Source organism: Leucopleurus acutus (genome assembly GCF_964270905.1).
Source record: "Leucopleurus acutus genome assembly, chromosome: 19".
In the NCBI taxonomy this organism is placed as follows: Eukaryota; Metazoa; Chordata; class Mammalia; order Artiodactyla; family Delphinidae; genus Leucopleurus; species Leucopleurus acutus.
Window position 1 is genome coordinate 42,831,307 of NC_139161.1, and position 14,588 is coordinate 42,845,894.

General features: G+C 51.3%; 1 protein-coding gene across 1 annotated transcript in view; it reads left to right on the plus strand.

The window, feature by feature from the left end:
* The window catches only part of MYO1D (myosin ID), a 346,176-nt gene extending 333,194 nt beyond the window's left edge, over positions 1–12,982 (plus strand). The window contains exon 22 of the mRNA XM_082860517.1: positions 10,853–12,982. Within this exon, the coding sequence (XP_082716643.1) occupies positions 10,853–11,009 (157 nt within the window). The 3' untranslated portion in view covers positions 11,010–12,982. The remainder of the gene's footprint in view (positions 1–10,852) is intronic.
* The last annotated feature ends 1,606 nt before the right edge of the window (positions 12,983–14,588 follow it).

The window sequence follows — 14,588 nt, forward strand, 5'->3', positions numbered from 1 at the left end:
TTATGGAACTCCTATTCTGTATCAGATGCTGCCCTAGGAGCTCTTGATCAGGCGATGAAAACTGCTCAGAAGCACTTAGTAAGTAGGGAGCTCAGCTAACGATTATATCTATGACTGTTTTAGTGGCAGCGTGCACAGAGGTTAAGACTTGGACTCCAGCCCGGGTGCTTGGGTTCAAATCTGGCTCCACTGTGTGACCTTGGCAGGTACTTAGCCTTGTTGGGCTTCATATCCTCTTCTGAAAATGGAACTTACTTCGTGCTGTCATGAGGATTTCATGAGTTGCTGTTTGTAAAGCACTTTGCAAAAAAGCATACAAGGACTTCCCTGGTGGTGCAGTGGTTAAGAATCCGCCTGCCAATTCAGGGGACATGGGTTCGAGCCCTGGTCTAGGAAGATCCCCCAAGCTGCAGAGCAGCTAAGCCCGTGTGCCACAAATACTGAGCCTGCGCGCCACAACTACTGAAGCCCGTGTGCTGCAACTACTGAAGGCCACGTGGCCTAGAGCCCGTGCTCCGCAACAAGAGAAGCCACTGCACTGAGTAGCCCGTGCACAGCAACGAAGAGTAGCCCCTGCTCGCCACAACTAGAGAAAGCCGGTGTGCAGCAAGGAAGACCCAATGCAGCCAAAAATAAATAAAAAAATTTTTAAAAAGCATACGGTACTTATTATTATATTCTCCTTTTATTTGATTTCTATTTGTATTGCATTATAGTCAGAGAAGATAGTTTCAGTCAGATGCTAATTCTTAAGTATTTATTGAACCACCTTTTAGGGTCTGTTACCTATTCCAAGTGTACTTCAAAACAACGTGTGTTCTCTAATTGTTGGGCGTAGTTGAGCACACAAGCTTATGAATTGGGTTCAAATCTATGTTATTAATTGGGTTCAAGTCTATGTTGTTTTAATATCTGTAGATCTATACGTTTTGGGGAAAAGTATATTAAGATGGTTGACTATTTGCAGACATGTCATTATATCTTTGCAGAGCTCACGCCATCTCACACACACGTTTTTAACGTTTATTTTCTGGAGTATATCTTCCTGGTGAACGACTCCTTAACAAAGGAGACAGCTACCTCACGAGTTCTTTTCTCCGGCCAGCTTTCTTGTGATTAACATTTGCCTTATGGATCTTGTTCCGTTCCCTTAACTTTTCTTTGTCATTAGGCTCTAGATGGGTCTCTTGCAAATAGTCTTATAGCTGCATTTCTCAGTTCAATCTGAGATCTCCCTTTTAACAGGGATTCACATCCATGTCAGTCTGTGTTTTCTCGTCCTCATGTTTCTTTGCTCCTTTTCTTCCCCTTTCCTCCCTTCCATTAAGTGAAGCAGACTTTCTTCTCCCCCTCCCCTTCCTTCTACTTCTCTGGAACGTGTACGCGGCCGTCTCACGGTCTCATTTACCGTCCATTGCCATCATTCCCCAGCTTGTCTGTGGAGCCTGAAGTTCATCGGCCCCCCTACCCTCCTCCCAGATGAGACAGGGACCTTGAAATGCTTCCCTGGGGCCACACCCCGTCTCTCATGTTGTTCTTCTCCAAGATGTCGTTCAGCGTTGGTTTAACACCCCCCCCCCCCAATAGCCATCTTCGTTGCTGCTGCGTTTACAGTGAACACTTACTTAGATTGACCTGCACGTCTGCCTGCTTGTCTGCTCCCCACGCGTCGCCCACACCACTCTTTTCCTCTGGATTCATTGTCTTTCCTGACGGACGACGGGTCCTTCTTCACCTGAGAGCTGAGCTTGCCCGACTTCCCCAGGTTCACCCTTGTTTTGGCTGAGAAAGTCTCCCTGTGGCACTCGCGCTCAGGTGATGGGTTGGGGATAGAATTCTAGGTTGACGGTTATTTTCCTTAAACCCTTTGACGCGTCTGTGTTTTCATTTTCCCCCCTCATATTTGATGAGAAAGCCTGTTATTCCTTTGCAAGCAATGTCTCTTCTCGCCCTGGGTGTTCTTCAGGTTTGCTCTGCCTTTGGTGACCTGCAGCGGATCTGCTTTTCAAGAGGTCAAGAAAGCTTGAGGTTTCCGTTTTTTACTGAAAAACCTTTGTGTGTGTGTATCTCCTCACGCCATGGTTCCGTGCCCTTCTGCCAGGCTGGGAGGCAGACTCCTGGTGGGCTTTCCTAGGCCGGGCACCTTCATGCTGACCTCAGGCCTGGTGCCCTCGCAGTGGCCTGCACGTCCTGGGCTCGGCATCCGCTGGCCTCCCATCCCCTCCTTCCTCCTGACTGCCGGAGTTCACCCCCCCTTTCCTGCAACCTCCACTGGGGAGTTGTATTCACATCGGAGACACTTGTAAGCCGTCGGGAAAGCTTGTCAGCTCCGATCGTGCTGTTGGAAGCAGCACAGCACCATTGCCTGCTCAGAGCTTCGAGAGAACTGGGGACACAGATGAACACCCAGCTCAGCCTGGGGGTGGGGGTGGGAGGCGGGCAGTTCTGGAAAGCTCCAGGGAATGACTGAAGAGGTTTCAGCAGGGGGACGACAGGATCTTTTTCGTGCCTCTGATGACACTGTGTAGGACACGTTTGAAGCAGGGTGCTGGGCAAAGCGAAGACAGAGGAACGGGTTAGGAGGCTACGTCTGGAACCAGGAAAAAGGGGCTGAGGTTCTGGGCAGTGATGGTGGTAGTGGAGAGAGAATGAGAAAGTGAAATGAATAGAACTTGGTGCCCTGACCTGGGCAGAGGAGGGATCCAGGCTGATCCAGGCTTTCTGTCTCCGTGATGGGTAGATGATGCCACCTCTCCCCGGGACAGGCTTGACAGGAGGAGGGAAGCAGTTTGGGGAAAGGGCCAAGAGGATGAGCTCGGTGTTGGACATAGGAAGACTCAGCCGTCTGCGGCACGTTCAGGGGATTTGTCTGGCCGGTGGCTGCACATATGTGCTTGGACCTCTTGCTGGGACAGGGGACACTGGGTAATTGTCTGTCATTGAAACCACAGCATGGGTGACACACTGTAGGAGAATGTACAAAATGAAAAGGACTAAAGGTAAAACAATATTTAGGGAGTGAGGAAACAGAAACATACTCCTGCAGGATTCCTGCTGCTTCTTGAGGTCTGACATGGCCCCTTCTGGAAGCCTACACCGGCCACCCACGCTTAGGTGGCCCCTGTGCGTATCTTGGTGTTTGTTAAACTTTGCCCATCCTCTCAGTGTTGATGGGTGCCTTGAGGTCGGGGCCTGCATCCCACCCATTTTGTGTTCACTCTCTCTGGACGAAGCCCACCTCATCGTGGGCGCTCGGTAAATACCCGCCAAGAGAAGGAGAGCGGGTGGGGGAGGGATGGGTGATGGGGGCCCAAGAGAGGAAAGCCCTGGGGGAAGGGGGTCCCTGACCCGAGGGCCAGGAGGGTTGGGGGATGGGCGGGGGTTCCGCCCACTGGGCCAGGAGCCTGCGCCGGGGGCCTCACGACGAACGTGCTGCCTGCCTAGAACCATATAGTGACTGGAGTTTTATTTTCTAAATAAAAGTGGTGTCACCCCATCCCTCACCAGCTACAAACCCAGAGAGGACTCAGTAGGTCGGGGATGCAACGCCCCCCACCCCAGAACTGCTGGCCTCTTAGACTCACCCTAGAAGTGACTGTGGTCGAAGTGTCCATTCGACCCTGACAAAAACAGAAGTAGCCCTTCCTAAAGCAGGATTTTGAAAGAGCTGCCCTCTGTGATTTGACATGAACAGAGGGACTCCCTTCTGGAAGGAAGCGAAACACACGGGGAACAGCTGCAGACATGGGCGGGCCACTGTCCTCAGGGAGAGCTGGAGACCCTGCCCTTGTGTCCCGGCGGCGTCCAGGTGGAGAGCCGCCTGTCCTGATGACGCTGGGATTTATCGTGAAACACTCACTCCGCGTATCACCCCTGGGAAAAACATCTGTTTACGACCTGCCTGTGCTTGGTGCAAGGCAAGCTTCCCCACACACACACATCCTGTGACCAAACGCAGAGAATGCTGCGTTAGTGCCGAAGGCTCTGGAACTGCTGGCCACTCCCCCAGAGGATCCGTGCACCGGGCCGCTGCACTTCACCTCACTCCCATCCCGGTTCCCTTTCAAGTGTTAGAGCTCCAGGAGGAAATGCCACTGGAATGCCATGGAGAAAAGAGGGTGGGCTCAAGTCCCAGGCTGCCAGGGGTAAGAGTCTTCTGCTGACCAGGGGTCTGTACAGGAGGGGACATGTTCTGGGCTGCTTCAGCCCCTGGAGAGACTTGGGATGTCCCACCCTGTGCAGGGCTTTTCAATGCGCGGCTGCACCAGCACGCCCGCGGATCCGGTCTTTCATTGACCCACGGATTTCTCTGATGAGCAGAGGACTGGAGGAAACGGAAGCAAAGTAACTTGATCAAGGCCATTTGCCTGCAATGATAGCTTGGAGCAGATGAAACAAGATGAAAGTCCCCGAATTCCACAGTTTGCTGAGCCATTAAATCCTGTAACAGAAGATGGGGAGGAAAGCCCCTCCCCCTTGCGGCCAGCCAGCCTCCATCGCAGCTGTCACCCGCAGCTATAAAATCTCCTTTCTTTTCTTGAAAAAATAAGGAGGGTGCTCTGGTTCCGTAAAGATTTCCAGTGTGTGAAGCGCCAGCAGGAGATGTCACCGGACCCCCTGGGGTGTCCACTCCCTGTGTGTTGCTCGGGCCCTGCCACTGCTCTGTCTCCAAAATAGGCACAAGAAACCCCTCACTGGCCTTAAAACCATTCTGGTTTGAACTTAAAATGGGGAGAAAAAACATGGTTTGAGGGCAAGTTCTTATTTTTCCTTTAGATCAACCCATTTTAAAAAGATTATTGCGTGGACTTCCCTGGTGGTCTGGTGGTTAAGAATCCGCCTTCCAGTGCAGGGGACGTGGGTTTGATCCCTGGTCAGGGAACTTAGATCCCACATGCTGCGGGGCAACTAAGCCTGCACGCTCTAGAGCCCGCGCACCACAATTAGAGAGAAGCCCTCACGCCGCAATGATAGATCCCACGTGCCGCAACTAAGACCGGACGCAGCAAAAAAAAAAAAAAAAAAAAAAAAAAAAATTTTTAATTATGATAAAATACCCATAACTTAAAATTTACCATTAGTCACAGTTAGTACATTCACAGTGTTGTGCAACCGTCACCACTGTCTAGCTCCAGAATATTTTCATCACCCCAAAAGGAAACACCCTGACTCCTCTGCTTTCTGTCTCTGTGGACTTGCCTGTTCTGGACATCTCATATATAAGTGGAATTACACACAGTATGTAGCTTTCTGTGTCTGACTTCTTTCACTTCGCATAATGTGTTCAAGGTTCATCCGTGTTGTAGCAGATATCATTACTTCATTCCTTTTTATGGCTGAATAATATTTCACTGGATGGATAGACCACATTTTGTTTGTCCCTTCATCAGTTGATAGATATTTGGGTTATTTCTACCTTTTCTTTTTTTCTGAAGTATAGTTAATTTACAATGTTGTGTTAGTTTCAAGTGTACAGCAAAGTGATTCAGTTATATATATTATTACATATTATGTATACTTATTATATATTATATATATTATGTATCATATATTATTTTCCAGATTCTTTTCCATTATAGCTTATTACAAGATGTTGAGTATAGTTCTCTGTGCTGTACAGTAGGTCCTTGTTGTTTACTTATTTTATATATAGTAGTGTATATATGTTAATCCCAAACTCCTAATTTATCTGTCCCCCCATTCCTCTATCCCCTTTGGGAACCATAAGTTCGTTTTCTATGTCTGTAAGTCTATTTCAGTTTTGTAACTAAGTTCATTTATATGATTTTTTTAGATTCCACATATAAGTGATATCACGTGATATTTGTCTTTCTCTGTCTGGCTTACATCACTTAGTATGATAACCTCTAGGTCCATCCATGTTGCTGCAAATGGCATTATTTCATTCTTTTTATGGCCAAGTAGTATTCCATTGTATATATGTACCACATCTTCTTTATCCATTCATCAGTCAATGGACATTTGGGTTGCTTCCATGTAAATAGTGCTGCAGTGAACACTGGGGTACATGTATCTTTTTGAATTATGTTTTTCTCTGGATATATGCCCAGGAGCAGTTTTCTATAAAACTCCTAGAGGAAAACATAGGCAGAACACTCTAACATAAATCGTAGGAATATCTTTTTGGATCTGTTTCCTAGAGTAATAGAAATAAAAACAAAAATAAACAAATGGGGTCTAACTAAACTTAGAAGTTTTTGCACAGCAAAGGAAACCATAAACAAAATGAAAGAACCTACAGTATGGGAGAAAATATTTGCAAACGATGCTACCAACAAGGAATTAATCTCCGAAGTATACAAACAGCTCATGGAGCTTAATATCAAAAAAAAAAAAAGAAAGAAAGAAACAGCCCAATCAAAAAATGGGCAGAAGACCTAAACAGACATTTCTCCAAAGAAGACATACAGGGACTTCCCTGGCGGTGCAGTGGTTAAGAATCCGCCTGCCAATGCAGGGGACACTGGTTCTAGCCCTGGTCCAGGAAGTTCCCACATGCCGCGGAGCAGCTAAGCCCATGCACCACACTACTGAGCCTGTGCTCTAGAGCCTGCGAGCCATAACTGCTGAGCCCGTGTGCCACAACTACTGAGCCCGCATGCCGTAACTACTGAAGTCCATGGGCCTAGAGCCCGTGCTCCGCAACAAGAGAAGCCACTGCAATGAGGAGCCCGCACACCGCAACGAACTAGCCCCTGCTCGCTGCAACTAGAGAAAGCCCACATGCAGCAATGAAGATCCAGTGCAGCCAAAAAATAAATAAAATTAAATAATTTTAAAAAGACATATAGATGGCCAAAAGGCCCATGAAAAGATGTGCTAATTATTAGAGAAATGCAAATCAAACCTACAATGAGGTATCACCTCACACCAGTCAGAATGGCCATCTTCAAAAGGTCTACAAATAATAAATGGTAGAGAGGGTGTGGAGAAAAAGGAACCCTCCTACACTGTTGTTGGGAATGTAAATTGGTACAGCCACTATGGAGAACAGTATGGAGCTTCCTTTAAAAACTAAAAATAGAGCTACCATATGACCCTGCAATCCCACTCCTGGGCATATATTAGGAGTTTTATAGTATCCGGTCTTACATTTAGGTCTTTAATCCTTTTTTTTTTGCGGTACGCGGGCCTCTCACTGTTGTGGCCTCTCCCATTGCGGAGCACAGGCTCCGGACGCACAGGCTCAGCGGCCATGGCTCACAGGCCTAGCCGCTCCACGGCATGTGGGATCTTCCCGGACCGAGGCACGAACCCGTGTCCCCTGCATCGGCAGGCGGACTCTCAACCACTGCGCCACCAGGGAAGCCCCATGGTCTTCAATCCATTTTGAGTATATTTTTGTATATGGTATTAGAGAATGTTCTAATTTCATTATTCTACATGTAGGTGTCCAGTTTTCCCAGCACCACTTATTGAAGAGACTGTATTTTCTCCATTGTGTATTCTAACCTCCTCTGTCATAGACTAAATTGACCATAGTGTGTGGGCTTATTTCTGGGCTTTCTATCCTGTTCCATTGATCTATAGTTCTCTTTTTGTGCTGGTACCATACTGTTTTGATTACTGTAGCTTTGTAGTATAGTCTGAAGTCAGGGAGCGTGATTCTTCCAGCTTTGTTCTTCTTTCTCAAGATTGCTTTGGTTATTCAGGGTTTTTTGTCTTTCCATACAAATTTAAAATTTTAAATTCTGTGAACTAGAACAAATGAAAAATGCCATTGGTAATTTGATAGGTTCTGTGAACTAGAACAAATGAAAAATGCCATTGGTAATTTGATAGGGATTGCATTGAGTCTGTAGATTGCCTTAGGTAGTACAGTCATTTTAACAATATTGATTCTTCCAATCCAAGAACACAGTATATCTTTCCATTTGTTTGTGTGGCCTTCAGTTTCTTTCATCAGTGTGTTATAGTTTTCAGAGTACAGGTCTTTTGCCTCCTTAGGTGGGTTTATTCCTAGGTATTTTATTCTTTTTGATGTGATTGTAAATGGGTTTGTTTCCTTAATTTCTCTTTCTGATATTTCATCGTTAGTGTATAGAAATGCAACAGATTTCTGTATATTAATTTTGTACCCAGCAACTTCACTGAATTCATTGATGAGCTCTAGTAGTTTTCTGGTAGCATCTTTAGGATTTTCCATGTTTAGTATCATGTCATCTGCAAACAGTGACAGTTTTACTTCTTTTCCAATTCTCTAATTGCTGTGGCTAGGACTTCCAAAACTATGTTGAATAAAAGTGGTGAGAGTGGGCATCCTTGTCTTGTTCCTGATCTTGAAGGAAATGCTTTCAGCTTTTCACTATTGAGTATGATGTTAGCTGTGAGTTTGTCATATATGATAGCCTTTTTTGTTTTTTTTTTAAAATTTTTATTGGAGTATGGTTGCTTTACAATGTTGCATTAGCTTCCACTGCACAACAAAATCAATCAGCCATACACATCCAGATATTCCCTCCCTTTTGGACTTCCTCCCATTTATATGGCCTTTATTAAGCCGAGGTATGTTCCCTCTATGCCCACTTTCTGAAGAGTTTTTATCATAAATGGGCATTGAATTTTATCAAAAGCTTTTTCTGCATTGTTGTAAATAATGCTGCTATAAACATCCCTGTACAAGTTTTTGTTTGAACACCTGTTTTCACTTCTTTTGGGTATATATCCAGGAGTGGAATTGCTGGGTCGTGTGGTAATTCTGTGTTTGACTTATTGAGAAAGCAAACTCAATCCACGTTGTCTTACTTTGTTGTCTGCTGATGGCAGTGTGGACGGCACCAGCCGGGGGCTGCTTAGCTGCCTAGCTCTTCAGACCAAAAAGCCAGTTCTTCTTCCTGCCCTCAACACATGGACCCACTCACCCCCCTCTCTTCTGCCCAGATCCCACGGCAGCCCCACGGAGACAGGCAGGGAATCAGGGCAGGGCCACTCAGGGCTGCGGTGCTGGGGCTCTGCTTGCTCCAGGCCAGCAAGAGGGCCAGGATGAGGGTTGAAGGACCCCTCACCCAGATCACGGGCTGTGCATCTATCCCCAGGGCAGCCTGGCTCCCGCAGGAATGGAGAAGTGCCCGAGTCACTGCCTCCAATGGGCTCTGCTATTTTTATGTCCAAGTCTGGTTAAAAATAGCCGTCCTAAGCCAAGGTTTTAGCTGCAGCTGACAAGACATTAAGCATCAGATACCTAATGCCCATGAGAGATAACCACGGGTCTCTTCCTGTGTTCATTTTCTGTTTCTACAAGATGTTTAACAAGAAAGGGGGCTTCCCTGGTGGCGCAGTGGTTGAGAATCCGCCTGCCAATGCTGGGGACACGGGTTCGAGCCCTGGCCCGGGCGGATCCCACATGCCGCAGAGCAACTAAGCCCATGCGCCACAACTACTGAGCCTTTGCTCTAGACCCTGTGTGCCACAACTACGGAAGCCCGCATGCCTAAAGCCTGTGCTCCGTAACAAGAGAAGCCACCGCAATGAGAAGCCCGCACACCGCAACGAAGAGTAGGCCCCGCTCGCCACAACTAGAGGAAGCCAGGGCACAGCAATGAAGACCCAATGCAGCCAAAAATAAATAAATTAATTAATTTTTTAAAAAAAGAAAGCAGGTAGGAAACAGCCATGAGGAAAGCCCCTAACAACATCTCCATCCCTGCCCCCTGGGCGCTCCAACAAAGCTCAGCCCAGTGTTCTGGGCACTCAGAGGCCAAGAGCGCCACTGCCCGCAGGCCCCCTTCCTGCGGAAAGTGAGTCTGAGTGATGGTGCCGCCCAGACCAGCCGGTGCCTGGGCAGTGCCTCCCTGTCCCCTGGGCCAGGCGGGCAGAAGCACAGTTGTGCCGGCCTCCCCTGCGGTCCGACCCTTGGCATCCCGTCCAACTCCGAGAGCAACAGCCACCCAGGGAGCCTGGCCCGCCCGCCCCCAGCGCCGCCCTGGGGAAATGAAGGCGTTCAGAGCACAGGGAGCAGGGCCTTCTCCTCTCACCTCCCAGCGCGGAGAGCGCCGATGAGGCACGAGGCGCAGCGCGGGACTGTGCCGGCCGCTGAGTCTCCCAGCTCTTGCATCTGCGGCATCTGAAGTGCGTTCAGTGCCCAGCCAGGCGCCTGAGGACGGGCGCTGCTCCTCCCCAGCAGGTGCGCAGCCACCCCGCGGGCACTGGGCACTCCGGGCCCTCCGACTGCTCAGCAGGTGGGAAGAAGCCCCGCTGGGCCAGCAGGGCCACGTGGCTCCTGGGCAGGGGAACGCGCTCCTGCCCCGCACGCTGCCAGCCACACAGGTAGAAGCACCGCTGACCCTCCCTCCCACTTCCCGGCCTCCAGGAAGCTGACGTCCAACCGGTTCTAACAGCGGGACCCGCGACAGGCAGGGCCGAGCCGGGACTCACAGAAGACATTTCTCTCATCGTCGTTGTAGTCAGGTACCATGTGTGGGGAAGAGTCTCCACTTATCACTGGACGCAGCGCCCCCAGGGCTCCGTGTTGCCACCAGAGAGAACTGATAAACAGTGTCATCAGAGCCCCGTGCTGTGACATCCCCCTGCTGACATCTAAAGCCCAGTGACTGGTCCTCAACCTCAGGCCAGAGGGCGGTGGCCGTGCCGCACTGCGGCTCCCTGCCCTGTACTGCCCCACAAGCGGGTTCTCAGGAGCCCGGCAGCGCCTGAACCTCGGGCCCTGGCTCCCCCAGGGCTTTGGTTCGGGACCGCAGCCCAGCACCATCTCTCCCGGCCTCATCCTCTCTGTGCCCTGGCCTGGAGACACCTGTGAGGCCCAGGGGCTGCCGGGGAGACTCCCCCACCTGGGCCCCTTGCTAACCGCCTGTCTTCTTTTCGGTCCTTCCAGTGAGAAGCGCCACCTTCAAGTCAACGTCACCAACCCTGTGCAATGCAGCCTGCACGGGAGGAAGTGCACCGTCTCCGTGGAGACGCGGCTCAACCAGCCGCAGCCCGACTTCACCAAGAACCGCTCGGGCTTCATCCTCAGCGTGCCGGGCAACTGATGCGCAGGGAGGTGGGGCCGCCCGAAGCCCGCCCGCTAGGCTCCACGCTGGGAGGGGCCCCCGCCTCCCCTGCGGCCCCTCCCCGAGGCCCACCCCCTGCTTTCTGCCTTTGGCCTCCGTCTTCCTCGGTCCCAACTGTCCGCAGACCCCTCAGCAAACCAAAGACCCCGTGTCCTGCCCAGCCCCTAGCCACCACCCCACCCCACCCCCCACCCCCGACTACAGCTCCCCTGCAGTCAGAGAAGGCCGCCCGCTGCCAGGCCAGGTCAGCCTGCCTGACCCCGTGACCAGCTGCTGGCCCTGCAAGGCGAGGGCTTGGAGACCCCGGATGCAGTTTCTAGCCAAAGCCATGCCCCCGGGTCGGGGGAGGTTTGGGGGAGATGAGCTGGGGAGGTAGCCCTGCTCTCTCCCTGGGCCCAGCTGCCCTCTCCCCAGGGTGATGGCAGCCCCATGCCCTGGCTCAGGGAGCTTCTCAGAGCTCCTCGTGGACCCCCTCCCTGCCAGCAGCCAGCCAAGACCACCAGGTGAGCAGGTTCACCTGTAGGGCCAGCCCCTCAGCCCAGGAGCCAAGGGCCGGCAGTCTGTCCTGCCCAGAGCCTGCCCCCAGCCCCGTGGCCACCTCCCCAGAGAGCGCAGCACAGGGGATGCTCCAGGGATCATCTTACTTAACCGCACAGCCTGGGCCGTGGTTGTCTTGCACTTACTTTTGCAGTTTGCTAATCATATCATGTCTGCTGTGCCCACACTCGTGTCAGGAACGCTAATTAATAAAATAGAATGGGGGGTGGGGAGCAGGGGAGCAATCCGGGGTTTGGAAGTTGCCCCTCCAAACACCTCTGCCTCACACTCACGTGGAGAACCAGGACTGGGGTGGGAGGGCCTGAGCCCCAGGAACTTGGGGAAGTGGAGCGACAGAAACAGTGCGGGGGTCCTGGCACTGCAGGCCAGGCCAGGAGAGCCGCCGCCTTGCCAGTCCCTGCCCAGCAGAGCGCGCGTGTGCTCCAGATGCTTCCGGGACCACCCTCCTCTGAGCCTCAGCTGAGGAGGACGCCACACACCCCCTGGGCAGCCCGGGCCTCCCGGCCTGGAGCCTTAGAAAAAGGAAAGACTAGGCACCCCGTGTGGTCAGGGGGCTGAGGGTGAGCCCACGCCCCAGGAGGAGCCGAGCAGGATGTCAGAGAGGGACGTGCTGACGTTTTCTCCGCTTTCTGCCACAGAGGCTCCCCCTGCCACCCCGACCCCACAAAGCATACCAGGTGCCACCTCCTGTGCCTGCCGCGGCCCCCTGGCCGGCTCCCAGGTGGTCCCAGCAGCTTGGTCTCGCGGCTGCCCCACCCCTGCTTCCCAGGGCTGGAGCACATTCTCGCCCCGTGCAGTGCACAGCAAAGAGTCCCGCCGGCATCCTGGCCTTGGAAACCCATTCATCCTCCAAGCCTGGTCAGCTGCCCGCACGGGACCCCGTTCAGCAGCGCCCATAGCTTTGCCAATCGCCTTGACACTATCGATCCATCTTAACTGGAACATCACCTCTCCTTTCCACTCGTTTCCCCAAACTTGTTGCTTTACTAGATACATGGAAATGTATGTTTTAGACACACCAAAAAGAACATGCCAAACGAGTGCCGTTCAGAGGCTGGAGAGGACGGGGGCTGGAGTCCTGCCCTCCCACCTTTTGGTGTCGCCTCTGGTCCCTGAGCCCTCAGCCAGAGCACCACCGCCGTCCACAAGCACTTTTTCATGATGTCCGACAGAAAGTCACAGTGTCTGGCAACTGAAGAAAGAATTTCGGGTGTGATCACAGCACTGAGGGGAAGGCAGGAGGACACAGTGATTGTATGCGATGAAGTGTTTCTCTTGATTTAATTAAATGCAGTTTTATGGTTTGGTGCGTATATTCCTATTTTCCATTAAATTAACTTTATTTCTAAAGCATATTTTGATTTATCATCAAGAGCAATAAAGCATTAAATCTTGCGTTTAAAGGTGTTCTGCTTTTTGAATTGAAAACTGTATCTACAGTTGTGAAATTTTGGCTTCTATAAACTGTTAACCCAGAGGGTGGAAGGGAGCATTAAACACAAATCAGGTAAAAATGGAGGATCGTTTACGTGGGGCTGTTGATGGAAAGTATTCAATGGTGAGTGCGAAGCTGGGGGGAGGCGGAGCCAGGAGGCGGACAGGCAGTGGAATTAAATCCAAACACTTTCTCCCACCATTTTGAGGCCTGTGCACTAGACTTGAAGCTCATTGCTCTCACGTTTACTGGGATCGAAGCACGCATAAAGGCAAGGCTGGGATCTCCAGGGCTGCAGTTGGAGGAGAGGTCTGGGTGAGCCGTGGCTCGTCAGCCTCTCCCCGAGCCCTCAGGTTGGGGTCGGGGAGCTGCAGACAAGCAAGGCCCTGCGGGGAGATGGGGCATCCCCAGCACCCAAGGGCCCCGCAGCCAGAGGATGCTACCGGGTCCCCGGTTACTGGCGGGACGGAGCCCGCAGTGATGGCTTCTGACTCAGACAAAGGAGGTGCCCTGATCACAAGGCTGACAGCTTCCAAGGTGCCACCTGAGCTGCGCCCCGCCCCCAGGCCCAGGGCAGCTCCAGCCAGCGGGGGACAGGGCCAAGGGGGTTGGGGGGGGACCAAGTCCAAAACGCCAGGTCCCAGCAGCTCAGGGTGGTGGCGTGAGTGGGCACAGACCGCTGGCAGTACAACCAGTAGGGGGCCCCACCCTTGCCACAATTAGGGGCTAGGGTGGCTGCTTATCTGGGAGCCCCGGGGTTGGAGTTCTCTCTTTCAGAAACCTGCACAGAGCTAGGCTGGTGGGGTTGAGCCACATGGACCCCTGCTGGCCTGGGAGCCTCTGGGCCGTGGACCACGAGCAGGGCCAGGCCCAGGACACCTGGAGCCACAGCCTTAGTGCCAAGCCAGCTGCCCTGCAGGACCCACTGAGCCAGCCCTCGCCAGGCCATGCCTGGGCCCGACCCTCTGGCTGGAGGTCCCGGTCACCCAGCTCCACCAGGCCAAGGGAGCCTTTGGAAAGCAACTCCTGAGAAACCAAAGTTGACTTAACCTGTGCTTCTTTCTTAATCACCTTAACATGAACGCGCTTGTTAAGGCCTCTCCTCTAACCCTCCCTCCACCCATACTCCCCTCCCCCACAATGCAATCCAATTATGTTTTGAGCGCAGGAATCATTTATAAGAGGGGCCCCCAGCCTGCTCGTGAAGGATGTGCCCACAGAAAAGGTCTATGTAATGGATGGTCAGTGCATTTTATTTACTCAGCACAGTACAAAAATAAATAAAAATAAGGGAAGGGGAATTAAATTACAGCCAAACTGAGCTTCATGACCTTGTCAGATTATAAACCACACATACTTACAAACACGCTACGCATACATACAAAATGAGACAAATATAAATTAATATTAACAACACCCACAGTTTGGTCAAAGAATAGCTACAGAAGAAATTGCACTAAAAAACCAACATACATCGCACGTGTGTAATTAGCAGTTTCAAATATACAGCTATGAATAATTCCGAGTGAAAAAAATGGTACATTCTCTTTTCATTGCAAGTTTAA